A 24,727-nucleotide genomic window follows, 5' to 3' on the forward strand; every position below is an offset into this window, starting at 1 on the left:
GAGTGGGTGAGTGGGTGAGTGGGTGAGTGGTGAGTTGGTGAGTGGTGAGTGGTGAGTGGTGAGTGAGTGGGTGAGTGGGAGTGGTGAGTGAGTGTGAGTGGTGAGTGGGTGAGTGGGTGAGTGGGTGAGTGGGTGGTGAGTGGGTGAGTGGGTGAGTGGGTGAGTGGGTGAGTGGTGAGTTGGTGAGTGGGTGAGTGGGTGAGTGGGTGAGTGGGTGAGTTGGTGAGTTGGTGAGTTGGTGAGTGGTGAGTGGGTGAGTGGGTGAGTTGGTGAGTTGGTGAGTTGGTGAGTTGGTGAGTGGGTGAGTGGGTGAGTGGGTGAGTGGGTGGTGAGTTGGTGAGTGGGTGAGTGGGTGAGTGGTGAGTTGGTGAGGGTGAGCGGGTGAGTGGTGAGTGGTGAGTGGGTGAGTGGGTGAGTGGGTGAGTTGGTGAGTTGGTGAGTGGGTGAGTGGGTGAGTGGGTGAGTGGGTGAGTGAGTGGGTGAGTGGGTGAGTGGGTGAGTGAGTGGGTGAGTTGGTGAGTGGGTGAGTGGGTGAGTGAGGGGTGAGTGGGTGAGTTGGGTGAGTTGGTGAGTGGTGAGTGGGTGAGTTGGTGAGTGGGTGAGTGGGTGAGTGGTGGTGAGTTGGTGAGTGGTGAGTGGGTGAGTGGGTGAGTGGGTGAGTGGTGAGTGGGTGAGTGAGTGGGTGAGTGGTGAGTGGTGAGTTGGTGAGTTGAGTGAGTGGTGAGTGGTGAGTGGGTGAGTGGGTGAGTGGGTGAGTGGGTGAGTGGGTGAGTGGTGAGTGGTGAGTGGGTGAGTGGTGAGTGGGTGAGTGGGTGAGTGGGTGAGTGGGTGAGTGGGTGAGTGGGTGAGTGAGTGGGTGAGTGGTGAGTGGTGTGGGTGAGTGGGTGAGTGGGTGAGTGGTGAGTGGGTGAGTGGGTGAGTGGTGAGTGGTGAGTGGTGTGAGTGGGTGAGTGAGTGGGTGAGTTGGTGAGTGGTGGAGTGGTGAGTGGGTGAGTGGGTGAGTGGGTGAGTGGTGAGTGGTGAGTGGGTGAGTGGGTGAGTGGGTGAGTGGGTGAGTGGGTGAGTTGGTGAGTGGTGGTGAGTTGGTGTGAGTGGGTGAGTGGGTGAGTGGGTGAGTGGGTGAGTTGGTGAGTTGGTGAGTGGGTGAGTGGGTGAGTGGGTGAGTGGTGAGTGGGTGAGTGGGTGAGTGGGTGAGTGGGTGGTGAGTTGGTGAGTTGGTGAGTGGGTGAGTGGGTGAGTGGTGGTGAGTTGGTGAGTGGGTGAGTGGTGAGTGGGTGAGTGGGTGAGTGGGTGAGTGGGTGAGTTGGTGAGTTGGTGAGTGGGTGAGTGGGTGAGTGGGTGAGTGGGTGGTGAGTGGGTGAGTGGTGTGGGTGAGTGGTTCTTACTGGTGACGGTGTCCATCTCCACACTGGGGGCGGGGTGGGGGTGGGGCTCAGGGGGGGCAGGAGGGGGGTAGATGGGGGCGACTCCTGGAGGCGGCAGGTACGACACCTGCAGAGTCAGAGTGGCCTGAAAAAACAAGACGGAGAGTCAAGTATTTATTCATCAGTGGATTTACAGAACAGCTTCCACAGGAGACGAGTCATAAATCGTGCTTGAGTCGAGGCGCGGTGTTTGTGAAACTCTGAGACTGGAACAGGAAGAGGAGGTTTTACTTTATGAACGACGGGAAGAGACTAAATAAATCAAAATAAACCTTCAGATTCGGAAAACTAATTTAGTAACTTTCAAAACTGTGAGTTAGTTTCAAAAAACACAACTCCAGGTCTGTTTGTGATGAGGTAAGGACTAGTGCTGGGATTTACGACTCCTTTGTGGGATCCGAATCTTTTGGATCAGTTCATTTCGAAGAGTCGTTCAAAAGAAAAGTCTGTCTCTTTTTACAATTAATTATAACAGAAGACAGAACTCATTTAAAGCTGCATTGTGTAACTTTTCTGGTGGAGGGTTCGTCAAATACTTTTCTCCATGAACATTTATAGTTTATGTACATTTATATACATTTATTGCTTTATCTGAAATGTTCCACAGTAGGGCTTTAAACCTTTTTATCTTCATGGAGACCAAACCACACCAAGTTACAGGTCAGATCTGTGGAGAGGCGACCCCGCTCAGTCAGAATGTTTGTTTTTCAAAGTATTTTTGAGCTGTAAAACCTGCACCTGTAACTGAATAAATGTAAAGTGGAGCTGTTTAAAGTCACACTGTGGAACCAGAACTAAACCAGGACTGAACCAGGACTGAACCAGGACTGAACCAGGACTGAACCAGGACTAAACCAGGACTAAACCAGGACTGAACCAGGACTAAACCAGGACTGAACCAGGACTGAAACCAGGACTAAACCAGGACTGAACCAGGACTGAACCAGACTAAACCAGGACTAAACCAGGACTAAACCAGGACTAAACCAGGACTGAACCAAGATTAAACCAGGATTAATCCGGACTAAACCAGGACTAAACCAGACTGACTAGGACTGAACCAGGACTATACCAGGACTAAACCAGGACTGAACTAGGACTGAACCAGGACTATACCAGGACTAAACCAGGACTGAACTAGGACTGAACAGGACTAAACCAGGACTAAACTAGGACTGAACCAGGACTGAACCAAGATTAAACCAGGATTAATCCAGGACTAAACCAGGACTGAACCAAGATTAAACCAGGATTAATCCAGGACTAAACCAAGACTGAACTAGGACTGAACCAGGACTATACCAGGACTAAACCAGGACTGAACTAGGACTGAACCAGGACTAAACCAGGACTAAACTAGGACTGGACTAGAACTGAACCAAGATTAAACCAGGATTAATCCAGGACTGAACCAGGACTAAACCAGGAATAAACCAGGACTAACTGAACCAAGATTAAACCAGGATTAAACCAGGACTAAACCAGACTGAACCAAGACTGAACCAAGACTAAACTAGGACTAAACTAGGACTGGACTAGAACTGAACCAAGATTAAACCAGGACTAAACCAGGGCCAAACTAATACTACTACAAAACTTTTCTCCACACAATCGCTTGTTGATTCCAGGCAGAGCAATGACCACAGAAACAAGCAGGTGACAGACCCCCAACCCAAAAGTTACACAGTGCAGCTTTAAAGCTAAGAGTTCATTTTGTGTAATATGGGGCAGTTAAACAAAAGTGTAACTCACTCCGGTGTTGTTCCTCTTGGCGTCCATCAGGGAGATGGTGAACATGGCGGTTAAAGACGGAGAGTTGAGTACGTCTCGGAGGGACAGTCTGGTCTCGCCCAAAAGCCTGAACAAACACAACAGCATCAAAAAACTAATTTACAAAAAATATTTTTAAAGTTTGTGTCTTGTGGTGCCCAGTGGCGGAGTTTGCAATTTGGGAGCCCCAGGCGAACTTGAGTGTGGGGCCCTCACTCTAATGCACTGTTTTTCAGTTTTGTTTAGTTTTTTTAAATATATTTATTGTCTGTTCTTTCCCCATTGTTCTTGAGACATGCACATCTTTGTTTATTTGAATTATAGCAGATTGGAAACTTGTTTTTGTTTTTTAATGTATTCATTTTGCACATGTAACATAACAATAAATAAAAAAAAAAACACTAGATAAACACAGACAAGATTAAAAAAGTTGGTGCCGGAAAAACTTTCTTAATTCAAGTCGTCTTAACTTGGCTGGATTTAGTTTTTTGCAGCGCAGTCACACGAGTGAAAAATCATCTCAAAAAGGGACAAAAATTTAAGTCACTCTCAAGTTTTTGTTGAAAATCAAACTCCTGAACAGAATCGTGAACACTCGCACTGATCACAAGAAAATGAAAACGTGCTCTTTAAATCACTTTTGTGTTTCATCTTGAGTTTTCAGACGATCTTAAAACTTCCGTGTGCATCCGTTGTGTCACTATGGTAACTGCTGCACATTCCACCATAGAGATACACGTAGAACACCCCCAGCCTGAAGTCACAAGGGCCAAAACTGATCGATGTGAGAAACTTTTTTAAAAGTACAACTCAGCCTGTTGTAGTTCCAGATAAGACAGATTGTGATCAAATAAAGTTCATGTTAAAGTCTTAAACCGTGTCTTCAGACAGAGCAGTGCCTCCGGTTAGCGCTGCACTTCCAGGGTTCGTGACGTAACACTTCTGGAGCACGTGTGTCATATCTGGTGTAAAAGAATAGAGTCATAAATCACACATGAACGCAGCACAATCAGAGGATGCCCTCGCCGTTTCATGTCCTGAACTTTTCCAGAACAGAAGATCCACGCCCAAAAATTCCAACCGCTTCAAAAAAGTGACACAGATACGGAAAAAAAAAAACTTATATTATAGGAATTTCGTGTGATTGTGAACTAGACAAACTTCTAATTTCTTTCAAAAACATGATACAAAACTGTGCACAGAAACTTGACAAACCCGATGTGATGTGCGTTGGTTTTATTAGTGGGATGTTTGTTATGTTTGGTTTTATTTTAGTGCATTTTTAAGTTTTTGTGGATTTTTTTTTTTTTTTTACCTGTTGCGTCCGATCTTCTCATGATCTTTGACGACACAGTGCAGCTCAGCTCCAGAGTCCAGAGGAATCCCCTTCAGGTCCCACTCAAAACCCTACAAACAAAAACAAACAACAAAGATATGGAACAAAACACCAGCAATATACAAAAAATAAATAAATAAATAAAAAAACACCACAGATATGCAACAAACACAAACAATATATAAAAAACACCAAAAAAAATCTATAAAAAACACCAAAACATAAAAAAACCCACCAAAAATATAAAAAACACATCAAAAATATTATATATATATATATATATATATATATATATATATATATATACCCCCCCAAAAAAATTTATAAAAAAACTAAAATATACAACCAAACACCAAAAAACACAAAATATATACAAAAATCACACACACCAAAAAAAAATCACCAAAATGCCAAAAATATACAACAAAAAAGAATTATGTGTGTAAACTGAATGTGTGTGTAGTAGTAGTTTGTGTGTGTTATGTGTAGTTTGTGTGTGTTATGTGTAGTTTGTGTGTGTTGTGTGTAGTTTGTGTGTGTTGTGTGTAGTTTGTGTGTGTTGTGTGTGTGTGTAGTTTGTGTGTAGTTTGTGTGTGTTTGTGTGTGTGTAGTTTGTGTGTGTTGTGTGTAGTTTGTGTGTGTTAGTTTGTGTGTGTTGTGTGTGTGTGTGTAGTTGTGTGTGTAGTTTGTAGTAGTAGTAGTGTGTGTAGTTTTGTGTGTGTTGTTGTGTTGTAGTAGTAGTAGTAGTAGTATGTGTGTAGTTTGTGTGTAGTTGTGTGTAGTTTGTGTGTAGTTTGTGTGTAGTTTGTGTGTGTGTGTGTAGTTTGTGTGTTGTGTGTAGTTTGTGTGTGTAGTAGTAGTTGTGTGTAGTGTTTGTGTGTAGTTTGTGTGTGTTGTGTGTAGTTTGTGTGTAGTTTGTGTGTGTCATGTTGTGTACCTCATTCCACACGGGGTTGGGGTTGTTCTTGACAACTTTCGTTTTCTTCTTGGCCCCTAAAAAAAAAAGAAACAAAGATCGTGTCATAATAGTTGTGGACATATTTACGACGAATATTATTAAAAAATAAATTCTGATGGTTTATAAAAATACAGAAGATCATTTTAATGCCGCACTATGAAACTTTCAGGCATTTGGGTCATGATACCGTTACAGCTACAGAAGATTGTTGAGTGTGATTGGCTTTTGGAAATGCAGACAGACGAATAATAAAGAATCACTCAAAGAACAAAAGTCCAGTTTTACTCGTTTATCTCTTGGTGACTTCCTGTTACACGACCATTTAAGGTCTGACTTCCTGTCTGTGGCAGATATCACAGGAAGTGGAGTCTCTGTGGATTTATGGACCATTCAAAGACTCGTTTACCCCGAAACACGCTGATTTATTTATGCCGCTGGGTTTTTTATCGAGAATGTAACTGTAATTTATGACGATACACTAAATACTAAAAATATACAAAAAACACCAACGATATACAAAAAAAACCAAAACAAAACACCAAAGATATGCAACAAACACAAAAAATATATTAAAAACACCAAAAGTGTGCCACAAAACACCAAAATTTACAACAAAAATCATCAAAAATAAACAAAATACAGCAAAACACCAAAAATATACAACAAAAATCATCAAAAATATAAAAAGAACAAAACACCAAAAATAAAAAAAAAAACACCAAAAATATACAAAATTACACACCATAAATATTCCAAAAAATATATAAAATATATATAAAAAACTAAAATATACAAAAAAAACACCAAAAATATAAAAAAAACACACAAAAAATACTCAAAAAATTTACAAAACACATCAAAAAATATATTTAAAAAAAATCACCAAAAAAACCCAAAAAAACAAAACAAACAAAAAAAACATAAAAAATCCACCAAAAATATATATAAAACAAAAATAAAACAAATTAAAAACACCAAATATATATATATAAAAAAACACCAAAATAAATATATATAAAACTCACACTAAAAAATTCAATAAAAATATTTTTGTGACAAGTTAATGTGATCCTGTGAAAATTACAGGTTTGCTACGAGCTAATGAGGCTAAATGCTAACACTGTAGTTCACCAAAGTTTACAAAAACATGAACTTTTTATTGGGTATGTAACTGTAATTTATGATGATACACACATTATTTTACATTTTAATTGCCGTATTGATCAGGATACATTCACACTGATCGTCTTGAGGCTCAGTTCAGATGTTTTTAAGTGTTTTTTTCAAATTGTAAATAAAATGTGAATGAGTTTTTGTGGGAGTTTTCACACTTAAAGGTTTGTTCAGACCAGAGCGTCAAAGAGTCCAGTTTAAAAACAAACTCTATGTGATTTAAAGTCTGGGTTGTTCTGTGTTTTTGTGATCTTTTTTGTCTTTCAGGTTTCAGTGGCGTCAGCGTCAGAAGTTGAAAATACTGAACTTTTGCCATAAGACGTGCCCAAGCAAGCCTCACAGTGGGTCGATCGAGGTTCTCCTGGTGGCTGTGGGCCGACCGAGCATGTGCAGTAGTGCCCTTTTTTTCCACGGCAAATGTGAACGCACACGAACGCACACACAGAGCACGGTCTCATGTATCATGTGATCACTTTGACCAATCAGAGCGAGAGGAGCAGAGAGGAGCAGAGCGAATGATTATAAAGAGTTTTTTAAGACAAATGAAGGATTTTGAGCTGAGAAAAAGTTTATGATCTAAAAATAGGTAAAAATCACCACAAAACCCGACATTTTTGTAAGTTGTAGGTGCCTGTCAGACGAACACGAGCAGTTTGTGATTACTTTGCCTCTATGAGAAAAATCTCTCAGCCCAGGGGATTTTTTCCACTGAAGTTCCAGTGAGCGTCTCTACGACAACCATGAACGCACCGCGTCAACCAATCAGAGACGATTATCCAGTGACGTAACAACGTTATTATCAAGAAGAAGAAAGAGAAAGACCCAAAAACACAAACAGTACAACTGAGCTGCCAGGACTAAACCAGGACTAAACCAGGACTGGAATAGGACTAAACCAGGACTGAACCAGGACTGGAATAGGACTAAACCAGGACTGAACCAGGACTGGACCAGGACTGGACCAGGACTGAACCAGGACTGCACTAGGACTGAACCAAGACTAAACCAGGACTGGACCAGGACTGAACCAGGACTAAACCAAACCAGGACTAACCAGGACTAAAACCAGGACTAAACCAGGACTAAACCAGGTCTAAACCAGGACTGAACAGACTAACCAGGACTAAACAGGTCTAAACCAGGACTAAAGGACCAGGACTAAACCAGGTCTAAACCAGGACTGAATCAGGACTAAACCAGGACTAAACCAGGACTAAACCAGGTCTAAACCAGGACTAAAGGACTAAACCAGACTAACCAGGTCCTAAACCAGGACTGAATCAGGACTAAACCAGGACTAAACCAGGACTAAACCAGGACTAAACCAGGACTAAACCAGGACTAAACCAGGTCTAAACCAGGACTGAATCAGGACTAAACCAGGACTAAACCAGGACTAAACCAGGACTCTAAACCAGGACCAGGACTAAACCAGGACTAAACAGGACTAAACCAGGGACTAAAGGACTAACCAGGACTAAACCAGGTCTAAACCAGGTCTAAACCAGGTAAAAACCAGGACTGAACCAGGACTGGACCACGACTAAACCAGGACTGGACAGGACTATACAAGGACTGGACTAAGACTAAACAATTACTGGACCAGGACTGAACCAGGACTAAACCAGGACTAAATCAGTATCATTAGTGGAGTATAAATATAAAGACGCTCCAGTCTTTGAGTGGATCTTTTCCTCTGATGGTTTTATTTAATAAAAACACTAAAGTCTCTCAGTCTGGTCCATCGTTCCGGGAAAAGTCCGAGAAATGGCGCTTGTTTCCAGGGCAACGGACGTCGTGGACTCATCTGACACGTTTGTAGGTCAATAAAACAGCAGATGGATGCGTTTAAAGCCACACCGGGACATTCCAGACAACGCAATAACATCATCTCCATGGAGACGAGCAGCTGAGAGAACCTCCACTAGAAAAGTTCCACAGTGCGTCTTTAGTCTCGTCTAAAAGAACACGGCTCCCGCAGCAGAGGAAAACACTAAAGACTTGAGGAAGTTCTGTGGAAACTATTTTGATTTCTCCATTGTTGTGAAGAGTGAAAGTCCCATCACCTGATTCACACGAACTCAAACCAACACAGAGGCGGGTCCGAGGACTCAACCGTCAAACGTGTCCCAGAACTGGCGGAGGGTCCATCACCTGCTCGTTTCTATGGAGATATCGTCGTTTTTACAGCTCGAAAATACGGTGCGTCTCAGTGCGAGAAAACAGCTTCGAGAACAGAAACGACGCAAATTCGCAAACTCAGATACAAGTTTAAACGACGAACAAACCAAAAAAAAAAAAAAACGTGCAAATGAAATAAAATAAAAAAATCACCGAAAGATGCGCCACAAATAGAGAAACGACGCAAAACCCAAAACCGACATGAAAACCAAGAAAACACCAAAAAAAAAAGACACCACAACAGAACAGAACTGCACAACAACTCGCCCTTATGTAACAGATAATACTCCCTACAACTGTCCAACAACTCACTCTTATGTAACAGATAATACTCCCTACAACTGTACAACAACTCACCCTTATGTAACAGATAATACTCCCTACAACTGTAACAAACAGATGTAACTCACCTTATGTAACAGATAATACTCCCTACAACTGTACAACTCACCTTATGTAACAGATAATACTCCCTACAACTGTACAACAAACCTCACTGTACTTATGTAACAGATAATACTCCCTACAACTACAACTGTACAACAACTCACCCTTATGTAACAGATAATACTCCCTACAACTGTACAACTCACCCTTATGTAACAGATAATAATACTCCCTACAACTGTACAACAACTCACCTTATGTAACAGATAATACTCCCTACAACTGTCCACAACTCACAACCTTATGTAACAGATAATACTCCCTACAACTGTACAACAACTCACAAACCTTATGTAACAGATAATAATACTCCCTACAACTGTACAACTCACCCTTATGTAACAGATAATACTCCCTACAACTGTACAACTCACTCAACTCATTATGTAACAGATAATACTCCCTACAACTGTACAATTTACCTTTATGTAACAGATAATACTCCCTACAACTGTACAACAACTCACCCTTATGTAACAGATAATACTCCCTACAACTGTACAACACTCACCCTTATGTAACAGACAACTAATAATACTCCCTACAACTGTACAACTCACTCACCCTTATGTAACAGATAATACTCCCTACAACTGTACAACTCACCCTTATGTAACAGATAATACTCCCTACAACTGTACAACTCACCATTATGTAACAGATAAACTCCTACAACTGTACAACTCAATACTCCCTACAACTGTACAACTCACCCTTATGTAACAGATAATACTCCTTACAACTGTACAACTCAGCATTATGTAACATATAATACTCCCTACAACTGTACAATAAGTCACCCTTATGTAAGAGATAATACTCCCTACAACTGCACAACAAATCAACATTATGTAACAGATAATACTCCCTACAACTGTACAACTCACCATTATGTAACAGATAATACTCCCTACAACTGTACAACGACTCACCCTTATGTCACAGATAATACTCCCTACAACTGTACAACTCAACTCTAAATCTAAATAAATTTCTATTTCAAATATTGAACTCAACTCCAAATTCCCTCCGGCCTCAGTGAGCCTCATTTGACTGGCGCCGACACTCACTTCTGGTAGAGCAAAAAAAAAAAAAAAATCATCTCCGTGACGACAGAGAAAAGTTGCAGAGAGCAGCTTTAGCAGAGAGTCCTGACTGATCTGCTTTGACTCGGTGCCAGCGCGGCCATGGAGCTGTTTTCTTTCCTGTTTTCAAACACTTCACACCGAGACTCCGGGTCAGCCGGGTCGCGCCGGGTTAAAAATGGACCCGGGGTTTGTTTGAAATACGACGTAGGGAGGGAGGGCATCGGACAGACAGGAAGTGGCACCGCGCTACTTCCTGTTCGGATTTTGGCACGGCTGTCGGCGGGAGCTCAGAATAGTAAAGAATGTGGTGAGAAAACAGAGACGGGTTAAACTTGGAAACGGATTCAAATCAAAATGAATGGGAGAAGATAAGACGCTCGAACGGGAATCAGAGAAACAAAACACACAAAACTCCAACTCCAGAGGCTTCGGTGAGGAAACTATTAAAGTCTTAAACACATGAGGTGAGACAAAACAAGAACATGTTGGTGTTTTTAGATCCAAATTGGCTGAAAGTACAGGTCAGTATTTTGGTGCAGTGACGTCTGGAGGCTCTAACACTCACTTGTCTCTCTTGAGTCTGTGAGTGAGGGCGCCTCTCCATAGATCTGACCTGTAACTTGGCCTGCATGGTTTAGCAGGGTCTGGTCAGGACTTGGATGGGAGACCTGTGGGAACTCCAGGTGTCAAAAACAGTTGTGTCCTGAGGCAAGACACTTCACCCACAGTGCCTTGTATGAAAGTGGAGTGTGTGTGAGAGTTGTGGAGGTTGTGGTGGTTGGAGGGTCAGTCTGTCCCAGGGCGGCTGTGGCTACAGTAGCAGCTCACCACCTCTGAGTATTGAGTGATTGATTGATTGCATTTATATTGCGCCTTTCAAGGTCCCCAAAGTGTTTTACAGTTCATTATTCAGTCACTCCACACTCAGTGGTGTAAACTACTACTGTAGCCACAGCTGCCCTGGGACAGACTGACGGAAGCGAGGCTGCCAATCTGCGCCATCAGCCCCTCCAACCACCACCACCCACGCTCACACCTCTTTCATACTAGGCAATGTGGGTGAAGTGTCTTGCCTAATTAAACAACAACAGTTTTTTTGCCACTGGAGCCTCCTGTGGCTCCTGGAATTCCCAGTGTCTCCATCCAAGTCCTGCCCAGACCCAGACCCAGACCAGACCCAGACCAGACCCAGACCCAGACCCAGACCCAGACCAGACCCAGACCTGCTGAACTTCTGAGATCTGACAGGATCAGGCTTTTACAAGCCGGTATGTCCACACGAGTGAATGAAGAATGATCTGTAAAGTGCTTTGGGTGTCTTGAAAGGCTGCATTGTATGAATGCAATGATTAATAAAAAATTAGGGGTGGGACATTAACATGTTCATTATGATTAATTAATTACAAAGAAAATAATGCATTAAAAATATTAACACATTTTATCACAGTTTACCAAACACGAAATGTTGTCAGTGCAACATGTCGTGGAATGACGATTATATTGACACACAAAGTTCAACAACGCTGCAGCTTGAAAGCGTCTGGACGGGAAATTTCTATAAAAAAAAAACAAAAAACGACCAGATGGAAGAATTGACAAAGACGTTGTTTATTGCAAAATGTGCAGAAAAGAAACACCTCAACCCTAAGATATTAACAACAAACTGAATCTCTCCTTTTGCCATAGATTCTACCTGGACGACTGAGGGATTTTACACACACCTACACACACCTACACACACCTACTACACACACCTACACACACACCTACACACACACACACCACACACACATCTACACACACATCTACACACACACACACACACACCTACACACACACACACATCTACACACACACCTACACACACACCTACACACACATCTACACACACACCTACACACACACACTACACACACCTACACACACACACACTCTACACACACACACACATACACACACCTACACACACCTACACACACCTACACACACACTACACACACACCACACACACACACACACACACACTACACACACACTACACACACTACACACACACACACTACACACACACACACACATCTACACACACACACACACAACACTACACACACACACACACACACTACACACACACTACACACACACCTACACACACACCTACACACACACACACTACACACACACACTACACACACCTACACACACACCTACACACACATCTACACACACACCTACACACACACTACACACACACACACACACACTACACACACCTACACACACACACTACACACACACCTACACACACATCTACACACACACACTACACACACACACACACACACACACACTACACACACACCTACACACACCTACACACACACACACACACACTACACACACACACTACACACACACACTACACACACACCTACACACACATCTACACACACACACATACACACACACACACACACACACACTACACACACACTACACACACATCTACACACACACACTACACACACACCTACACACACAACCTACACACACACACACACACACACACACACACACACACTACACACACACCTACACACACACCTACACACATCTACACACACACCACACACACACACACACACACACATACACACACATCTACACACACACACTACACACACACCTACACACACACTACACACACACACACTACACACACACCTACACACACACACATACACACACATCTACACACACACACACTACACACACACCTACACACACACCTCACACACACATCTACACACACACCTACACACACACACTACACACACACCTACACACACACCTACACACACACACACACATACACACACACCTACACACACACACACACACACACTACACACACACACTACACACACACTACACACACACTACACACACACACTACACACACACACACACACTACACACACACACACACACACACACACACACACACACACACACACCTACACACACACACTACACACACACACACACACCTACACACACACACTACACACACACACACACACACACTACACACACACACTACACACACACCTACACACACACACACACATACACACACACTACACACACACACTACACACACACACACACACACTACACACACACCTACACACACACCTACACACACACACACCTACACACACACACTACACACACACACACACACACACACACACACACACACCTACACACACACACACACACACCACACACACACACACACTACACACACACTACACACACACTACACACACACACACACACACACACCTACACACACATACTACACACACACCTACACACATCTACACACACATCTACACACACTACACACACACACACACATCTACACACACACACACACACACTACACACACATCTACACACACACCTACACACACATACACACACACTACACACACACTACACACACACTACACACACACACACACACACACTACACACACACTACACACACACCTACACACACACTACACACACTACACACACTACACACACCTACACACACACACACACACACACCTACACACACACACACTACACACACATCTACACACACTACACACACCTACACACACACTACACACACACCTACACACACACACACTACACACACACACTACACACACATCTACACACACCTACACACACACCTACACACACACACTACACACACATACTACACACACTACACACACACCTACACACACCTACACACACCTACACACACACACTCTACACACACTACACACACATCTACACACACTACACACACACCACACACACACCTACACACACACTACACACATCTACACACACACCTACACACACACCTACACACACACACACACACCTACACACACCTACACACATCTACACACACATCTACACACACATCTACACACACATCTACACACACCTACACACACCTACACACACACACACATACACACACATCTACACACATCTACACACACACACACACACACACACATCTACACACACTACACACACACCTACACACACATCTACACACACACACACACATACACACACACACTACACACACACCTACACACACACTACACACATCTACACACACACCACACACACATCACACACACACACTACACACACACCTACACACACATCACACATCACACACACACTACACACACATACACACACACACACTACACACACACCTACACACACATCTACACACACATCTACACACACACTACACACACACACACTACACACACACATCTACACACACACTACACACACACTACACACACACTACACACACACCTACACACACACCTACACACACATCTACACACACTACACACACCTACACACACTACACACACACTACACACACACACTACACACCACACACTACACACACATCTACACACATCTACACACACACCTACACACACACACACATACACACACACACACACACACACACTACACACACACTACACACACATCTACACACACACACTACACACACACACACACACACATCTACACACACACCTACACACACATCTACACACACACACACACCTACACACACACATCTACACACACCTACACACACACACACTACACACACATCTACACACATCTACACACACACACTACACACACATCTACAACACACTACACACACACACTACACACACATCTACACACACACCTACACACACACACACACACACACACTACACACACACACTACACACACACACTACACACACACACACATCTACACACACACACACATCTACACACATCTACACACACACACACACCTCTACACACACATACACACACACTACACACACACACACATCACACACACATACACACACATCTACACACACCTACACACACACACACTACACACACACACACACACACACACTACACACACACCTACACACATCTACACACACACACACACACACACACTACACACACACACTACACACACTACACACACCTACACACACCTACACACACACACACACACACACACTACACACACCTACACACACCTACACACACACCTACACACACATCTACACACACACACACACACTACACACACACCTACACACACACACACATCTACACACATCTACACACACACACACATCTACACACACACACACATCTACACACACATCTACACACACACACACACACACACACACACACACACACACTACACACACCACACACTACACACACACACACACATCTACACACATCTACACACACACACACACTACACACACACACACATACACACACACACTACACACATCACACATCTACACACACTACACACACATCTACACACACACACACATCTACACACACACACACACACTACACACACACACACACTACACACACATCTACACACACACTACACACATCTACACACATCACACACACACCTACACACACCTACACACACACACATCTACACACACACACACATACACACATACACACACACACACACACACACATACACACACATCTACACACACACACACATCTACACACATCTACACACACACACACACACACACATCTACACACATCTACACACACTACACACACATACACACACATCACACACACATCTACACACATCTACACACACACACACACATACACACACACACATCTACACACACACACACACATACACACACATCTACACACACACACACACACACACACACACATCTACACACATCTACACACACATCTACACACACATCTACACACACTACACACACATCTACACACACACACACACACATACACACACATCTACACACACATCTACACACACACTACACACATCTACACACACACATCTACACACACATCTATCTACACACACATCTACACACACACACACACATCTACACACACATCTACACACACACTACACACACACCTACACACACATCTACACACACATCTACACACATCTACACACATCTACGACACCGTTTAAATGAAAATATGTCAAAACATGCAAAATAATGGAGCTGTTGGTGGGAGCTGTTCTGGTCCGAGCACAAACAAGAGGCGTCAGCAGCTCAAACTCCAACAAATGATGAGCTTCAAGAAGAAAATGAGTCCAGTAAAATTCATTTACCGTATTTTCTGGGCGATTAGACGAGCTCTTAAGCCTCCAACCCCATCAAAAAACGACCTTGCGCCACAATCCAGAGCGCCCCATACACGAATCCACTGGGGTGTCCCAGTACGACTTCAGTAAACTACAAAGCCGCACCACCCACAGAACACACAAACACACACGGAGAGACAGCGACCGCACAGAGAAACAATCCGTGTATCATTCGTTCATTCGTTTTTCAATATAAAACCAAAAATAAGAAAACGAAAAAAACAACAGTTTTCTTCGTTATTTGTCTCCAAAACCAAAATGAAAAAACGGATAATGATTCGTTTTTTCAGTTTTCGATTTTGTGTTTAAATGAAGAATGGAAAAAATGGATAACGGCCGTTTCCCGTTTACGTGACTTCAGTGACTTCCGTGACTGCGATGCCGAACTTTTGCACCGCGTACGGACTGAACCAGGACTGATCCAGGTCCGAGACCAGAGCGGGATCAGAGCGGAACTGAGACCGAGACCAGCGGTCCGAGCGGTTACGTGTCATCGTCTCCGCGCTGGTTCCGTGCGGGGAAAGTGAGAATGTTCTGTGGACTACAGGTCCGGACGGGCTGCTCCAGAACCGCGGCTGGTTCCGAGGTGGTGCAAAGCATCCAACTGACGCTTTCACACCAACGAAAACAAACCGAACTAAGAGCTTTTGGTTCAAATGGACCAGGTCCGGGATCAGACCGGGACCAGAGCGCTACTGAGACTGGGACCAGACCGGGACCAGAGCGGGCCTGAGACAGAGACAAGACCGAGACAAGACCGAGACCAGACCGGAGGCTCAGAGCCCACGGCAGGACCGGAGCTCGAAGCTGAGGCTTGGACCCCGCGGAGGCTCAGAGTCAAAGCTTGGAGTCCGCCCCAGTCCTGCTCTAGTCCCGCTCTGGTCCTGGTCTGGTCCCGCTCTGGTCCCGCTCTAGTCCCGCTCTGGTCTGACCTGGATCAGTCCTGGTTCAGTCCGTACCCGGTGCAAAAGTTCGGCATCGCAGTCAGTCACGGAAGTCACGTAAACGGGAAACGGCCGTTATCCATTTTTTCCATTCTTCATTTAAACACAAAATCGAAAACTGAAAAAACGAATCATTATCTGTTTTTTCATTTTGGTTTTGGAGACAAATAGCGAAGAAAACTGTTGTTTTTTCATTTTCTTATTTTTGGTTTTATATTGAAAAACGAATGAACGAATGATACACGGATTAGAAACACACCCACACACTCATCACTCCACGCCGACGAGGAACGGAGGAACGAACCGAAAGAAGTGAGTGCGACGTGCCACTTCTAGACACGACTGAACAACTGAGTCACTGCGAACACGCCGACAATCCGTTGGTCCCAGACACACCCTCCCTACACGAAAGTTTTAAAATGTAAAAAAATGACCGATAACGATGGACAAAACTGAAATTCCGTTGACCAAGATTAGAATTTCTGTCGAGGAGAATGGAGAACTGTGCTTAAAGAGGGGGTATTTTTGGAGCTTTCTCCCGTGTTATAACGTTCCATCGTCTAAAAAAAACATGTCTGAAGAGGTTTTAGAGACATCCGTGCGTGTTTGAGTAATCTAGCGATCTCTCTGTACAAGATTTCTCCATAAATACGACGACAAACACGAAAATTTCCCATAAATAATACAAAAACGTGACAGAAAACCGCAGTAGTTTCGTTAGAGGGGACGCGCGGTGATTGTGTTGTGATCGCGCTCTGAAGGGGGAGCGACTTAGCAGCAAAACCGAAACTTATAAAACATGTTAATCTGTTGTTGCGGGAGATGATTATAGTGTTTACAAAACAATAAAAAGAGCTAAAAATGTGAGGAACGGAACGGAGGAACGAACCGAAAAAGCCACGAGCGCGACGTGCCGCTTCTAGACACGACTGAACAACCGAGTCACTGCGAACACGCCGACAATCCAGCGATCCCAGAGTCACCGTGAACGAACAAACAAACAAAACCACTCACCCATCACACTGTTGGGTTTCCTTTAAAGTCCGGTGCGGTTTATTTGTGAAAAAAGTTCGAAAATAGACCATTTAATGACAGTGCGTCTTATAATCCAGAGCGACTAATAGCTCGGAAAATACAGTACATAAAATAAATGTTGCTTTTGGGGCAAATATTGTTTTGTGGTTAAGTGAGATTAATCCACGGAGCTCAAGCAGTAGCTTTAAACGGAGAAAATATTAGCAGTACAACTGGCAGTAAGATTTGTAGAAGTAACAAAATACAAAATGTGACAATAAAAGTTAACTCTGTATGATGTATTCTCTGATATTTGCAGCAGCGAAGGTTTGTGAAAGTGAAGCTCTCAAACGAACCAAAACAAGCACGACGCTGCAGATGGACGGACTTCAGTCAGTTTTAGCAAAAATACAGATTAGTTTAGTTTTTCAGCTTCTTCCGCTCGACGAGTCGGATTCAAATTATTGACGTTTTATGACATTCTGTGTTTCCTGATCTCTTAGGCTACGTTCAGGCTGCAGGGCTTAACGCTCAATTCAGATTTGTTTGTGAAATCCAATGTTTTTTCGAGGTTGTTCACATTTCCAGTTAAATGTGACTTGTATGTGACTCCAGTGTGAACATTAAACGGCCCAAAAGTGTCCCACATGTGACACTGGAGACACGACGACGTCAACCGCAGCGAGCGTCTCTGTGTTTACAGAAGTTGTCCAAACATGGACGCAGCATCGAGCACCTGGAGATTTTAAAGTTCCTCTCGTACCGGAGCCACAACATGAACAACTTACTTGTTTTAAGGAGGAGATTGAGAAGGAGAAGGACGAGGTTTTTGGTCGTGGTGTTTTGTGGTTCAGTCCGTTGAAAGGAACGTGTGGATGTGGAGACGGAGCCAAGAGTGGTGAGTGGAGATGTGCTTCACTTCAGTCACACAGAGTTCATTAACAATTTTCTCCTACTTCAGCGCAGAATAGTGACGTTTGTGTCTTGTTGATAACGTGTAGGTGGATGAATGCACTTTGACCGTTCACACTGAAGTCACATGCCTTGAGTGCCTTGAAGGTGGAAAAGTGCTATAGAAAAATGTGACCATTTACCATTTACCACATGTCAAAAGATCAGATATGTATCGGTTTTAGGAGCACATATCCAAGGCTGCGTTCAGACTGCACCTGAAGTGACCCAAATCCGAATTTTTTGGCCCCTATGTTCCTGTATCTGATCTTTTAATGTCAGTCTGAACCACACAGATCAGATTTTTTCAAATGTGACCCAGGACACTTGGATATGTGCTCCTCCTTCCTCCTCCTTCCTTTCAACGTTCTGTCCCACAAAACACCACGACCAAAAACCTCGTCCTTCTCCTTCTCAATCTCCTCCTTAAAACAAGTAAGTTGTTCATGTTCTGGCTCCGGTACGAGAGGAACTTTAAAATCTCCAGGTGCTCGATGCTGCGTCCATGTTTGGACAACTTCTGTAAACACAGAGACGCTCGCTGCGGTTGACGTCGTCGTGTCTCCAGTGTCACATGTGGGACACTTTTGGGCCGTTTAATGTTCACACTGGAGTCACATACAAGTCACATTTAACTGGAAATGTGAACGACCTCGAAAAAACATCGGATTTCACAAAAAAATCTGAATTGAGCGTTAAGCCCTGCAGTCTGAACGTAGCCCAAGTGTCCTGGGTCACATTTGAAAAAGTCTGATCTGTGTGGTTCAGACTGACATTAAAAGATCAGATACAGGAACATAGGGGCCAAAAAATCGGATTTGGGTCACTTCAGGCTGCAGTCTGAACGCAGCCTTTGTCTCTTTGTTCAGATCGAAAATGTGAAGAACTCGATTCAGAGCGACACAGATCAGTCTGACATGAGCAGGTTAAATAAAATGTAAAACGCATGAGTCAAAGAACAGTGTTATTTTTATCATGTACTATTCTATTCTGAGGACTAATTCCGAACAAATTTACTCTTTTGTTTGATGTTGTTAATCACTATGGCGATGGCCCAGGTGTGTTCCGCCGTCCTGAAAGCGTTGGACGGGTCTGAAAGGAATCTGCCCGGGCACAGGAGCCGCTTCAGCGATTGTGATGGCACCAGGAAGCAGCAGCTCCACACAAAGAACGGAAACGGCCCCGGAGCACGTCGCCGCAAACAGGAGCGGAGCCGGAGGTGTCAAGAAAACACTCCGCTCCTCCGCGCGCGCGACCGTCATGGAAACACATCGTTTACAAACAAACAACGCAAAACCTCCGCCACTAGATGGAGTCAAGAGCTACTCCCCAAAAAAAACCCCAAAACAAACAAACTTAAAAATCTGATCTCCTATTTTACTTTTGTTTCATTCGCACGTTTAACACACAAACCCTGCAGATTTAGGCTGAGTTCTTTTCTCAAACTGATGTAAAAACACTCTGTTCCACCTTGTGATGTCATCATGTGGTGATACAGGAAGTGCTCCGTTGTGTTTTTAAACTCCACACACCTTCACTAGAATCATTTGGACCATTTCAGCCTTTTGGAATTGCCAATCTTGACTGGACTAAAGGTAAAAGATGTTGACATTTTATTTGTTGTTTTTATTAGATTCTGTTTTTATTCATATGTTGTTTTATTGTTTTTATGAGGGCGACGAGGTTTAACACGTTAGAATGAATAAAAACTGATGACTCATTCTAAGGCTGCGTTCACACTGCACCTGAAGTGACCCAAATCAGATTTTTTGTCTCTATGTTCCTGTATCTGATCTTTTAATGTCAGTCTGAACCACACAGATCAGATTTTTTCAAATGTGACCCAGGACACTTGGATATGTGCTCCTGAAACTGATACATATCTGATCTTTAACATGTGACTTCAGTGTGAACGGACAAAGTGCATTCATCCACCTACACGTTATCAACAAGACACAAACGTCACTATTCTGCACTGAAGTAGGAGAAAATTGTTAATGAACTCTGTGTGACTGAAGTGAAGCACATCTCCACTCACCACTCTTGGCTCCGTCTCCACATCCACACGTTCCTTTCAACGGACTGAACCACAAAACACCACGACCAAAAACCTCGTCCTTCTCCTTCTCAATCTCCTCCTTAAAACAAGTAAGTTGTTCATGTTCTGGCTCCGGTACGAGAGGAACTTTAAAATCTCCAGGTGCTCGATGCTGCGTCCATGTTTGGACAACTTCTGTAAACACAGAGACGCTCGCTGCGGTTGACGTCGTCGTGTCTCCAGTGTCACATGTGGGACACTTTTGGGCCGTTTAATGTTCACACTGGAGTCACATACAAGTCACATTTAACTGGAAATGTGAACGACCTCGAAAAAACATCGGATTTCACAAAAAAATCGGAATTGAGCGTTAAGCCCTGCAGTCTGAACGGAGCCTAAGATCCTTAAAACCACAAACTAAATATCAAATATTTGCTTTATCAATGTAGATTTAAAAAATAAAAAACTTGCAGTAAAAAGTTAATTTTTAATTGATGCAAGGTCATTTGGGCCAATTCAACTGGAAACCTGAGGGCCAAGAAAAATTTGCCTGAGGGCCGCAGTTGTCCCACGGGCCATACTTCCTGACCTAGTCACTGGAGAAAAATGAAATTGAGCGGCGGCACTAGGTGGCGCCAGACTGACTAGAAAACTACCGCTTTGTGAAAGGAAAATTCAATTTACCCAAAGACTTTCCTGAAACTTTACAAACGGTCGAGCTGTTAAAACATTTCACAGAATCTCGCGTTTTAAATTAGTTCTAAAAGTAGCTGTTCACTTGAAAACTACCACTTCGTGACATCACAAGGTGGAACAGAGCTTTGAAGATGTAGACAGACTAATAATAAAGTTTCTGACGAGGTAATAACATTAGAACACGACTTTGAGCTCACAAGAGTCAATTTTGCGTAAATACAGGACCTTTAAAAACACAGTGGAGCACTTCCCGTATCACCACATGACATCACAAGGTGGAACGGAGTGTTTTCTGTTAGAGAGAAGAGCTCAGTTTGCAGGATTTGTGTGTTAAACGTGTACGAATGAAACAAAACACTGGAAAAAAAATCACAAAATCACCTCCGTTACTTCACTCTCCAATAACAAACACGTACGTAAATATTTGGTTTTCGCGACACTTTTTTAGCGTTCAAATTTTTATTCTATTGAACTTTCTGGAATCACACGAACTAATTTTTCCTCTTACCTCTGAACGCAACACTTAGATACGGGTTGGAGTGCTGGAGGTTATTGGCGTGCTGCAAAAAACACCGCAACATGGCTGGAGTTTTTCCTCAAAAATCCAAAACGTGAAGTCGAATTTCAATCCAAAAAAAAAAGTAAAAATTCCGGAAAAAATTCAGATTACGTTTTAAATCCGAAAGCGGTCACATGTCAACGGAAAAATAACCAAAAATTGAAATGAATGGAGTTTTGTTGGGGTTAAATTACATCCATTTTAAACTCGTCTTAGTCCATATTTACAAAAAAAAAAAAAAAAACACGAGAAAATGCTGGAGTTTTTTTCCGTGATTTAGTTTTGTTGAGTTTTAAAAGCTGATCCGGGGTTTTGGGCGAGCGTCCGGCTGATCGAGCAGAATGGTGCAGGGTGAGAGGGCCTGCTGGGAGCCCCTCATGTCCAGGAAACGCTTCACTTCCTCTGGGCTCTTTCCTCTGCAGCCTCCCCTGTCCCCCAGCCGGAGAACAGGAGGGAAACACTCCACTTGAAGCGGAGAAATCTGACCAAACCGTGTGTCATTGGTTCGTTCGTTTTTCAGTATAAAATCAAAAATAAGAAAACGAAAAAAAACAACAATTTTCTTCATTATTTGTCTCCAAAACCAAAATGGAAAAAACAGATAATGATTTGTTTTTTCAGTTTTCGATTTTGTGTTTAAATGAAAAATGGGGGGAAAAAAACGGATCAAGGACGTTTCCCGTTTACGTGACTTCACTGACTGCGATGTCGGACTGAACCAGGACTGATCCAGGTCCGGGACCAGACCGGGACTGAGACCGAGACTGAGACCAGACCTGAGACCAGACCGGGATCAGACTGGGACAGAAGACCGAAACTGAGACCAGACCGGGACTGAGACCGAGACTGAGACGAGACTGAGACCAGACTGGGACCAGACCGGACCAGACCGGAACACTGAGACCAGACTGGACTGAGACCGGGACTGAGACTGGGACCAGACCGGGACCAAGACCGAGACTGAGACCAGACTGGGACTGAGACCGGGACTGAGACTGGGACCAGACCGGGACCAAGACCGAGACTGAGACCAGACTGGGACTGAGACCGGGACTGAGACTGGGACCAGACCGGGATCAGACCGGGACTGAGACCGAGACTGAGACCAGACGGGGACTGAGACCGGGAACAGACCGGGATCAGACCGGGACTGAGACCGAGACTGAGACCAGACCGGGACCAGACCAGGACTGAGACTGAGACCAGATTGGGACTGAGACCGAGACCAGACCGGGACTGAGACCGAAACCAGGACAGGACCAGACCGAGACCAGACCGGAGGCTCGGACCCTGCGGCAGCTCAGAGTCAAAGTTCGGAGTCCGGTCTGGTCCCGGTCTGGTCCCGGACCTGGATCAGTCCTGGTTCAGTCCGACATCGCAGTCACTGAAGTCTCGTAAACGGGAAACGGCCGTTATCTGTTTTTTCATTTTGATTTTGGAGACAAATAATGAAGAAAAAAGTTGTTTTTTCTTATTCTTGGTTTTATACTGAAAAACGAATGAACGACTGAAACACAGAATGTGACGTTTACATGATGTTTTTTAATTGTTTTGAATGAAATTGTTCAGAATTCAAATATTCTCCTTCAAGTTTACATGGAAATAATAATTCTGAATTGAGGTTCACGTGGAAAACTCGTTAAATCGTCTGTATTTAATTCCGCTCGACGTCTGGAGGTGATTTTGATTGGACAGAAACACCAACAGATTTCCGTCTTTCAGGTGCACTCAATAGAAATGACTGCTGTTACTGCTGCAGCTGCTTCACTCCTCAGTGCGCCGGCAGATGGATTCCTTGCGCCCCCTGCTGG

The 24,727-nt window shown here is 43.7% G+C and overlaps 1 protein-coding gene across 1 annotated transcript in view; it reads right to left on the reverse strand.

Annotated features, from left to right (window-relative positions):
- Window positions 1-24,727, reverse strand: part of dysf (dysferlin, limb girdle muscular dystrophy 2B (autosomal recessive)) — a 103,039-nt gene that overhangs the window by 69,907 nt on the left and 8,405 nt on the right. The window contains 4 exon segments of the mRNA XM_055156793.1: window positions 1,386-1,509; window positions 3,177-3,282; window positions 4,510-4,601; window positions 5,468-5,523. Of these exon segments, the coding sequence (XP_055012768.1) occupies window positions 1,386-1,509; window positions 3,177-3,282; window positions 4,510-4,601; window positions 5,468-5,523 (378 nt within the window).

The sequence above is a fragment of the Boleophthalmus pectinirostris genome, unplaced genomic scaffold, assembly GCF_026225935.1.
Source record: "Boleophthalmus pectinirostris isolate CB_2022bp ecotype Guang Dong unplaced genomic scaffold, ASM2622593v1 HiC_scaffold_20, whole genome shotgun sequence".
NCBI classification, from domain to species: domain Eukaryota; kingdom Metazoa; phylum Chordata; class Actinopteri; order Gobiiformes; family Gobiidae; genus Boleophthalmus; species Boleophthalmus pectinirostris.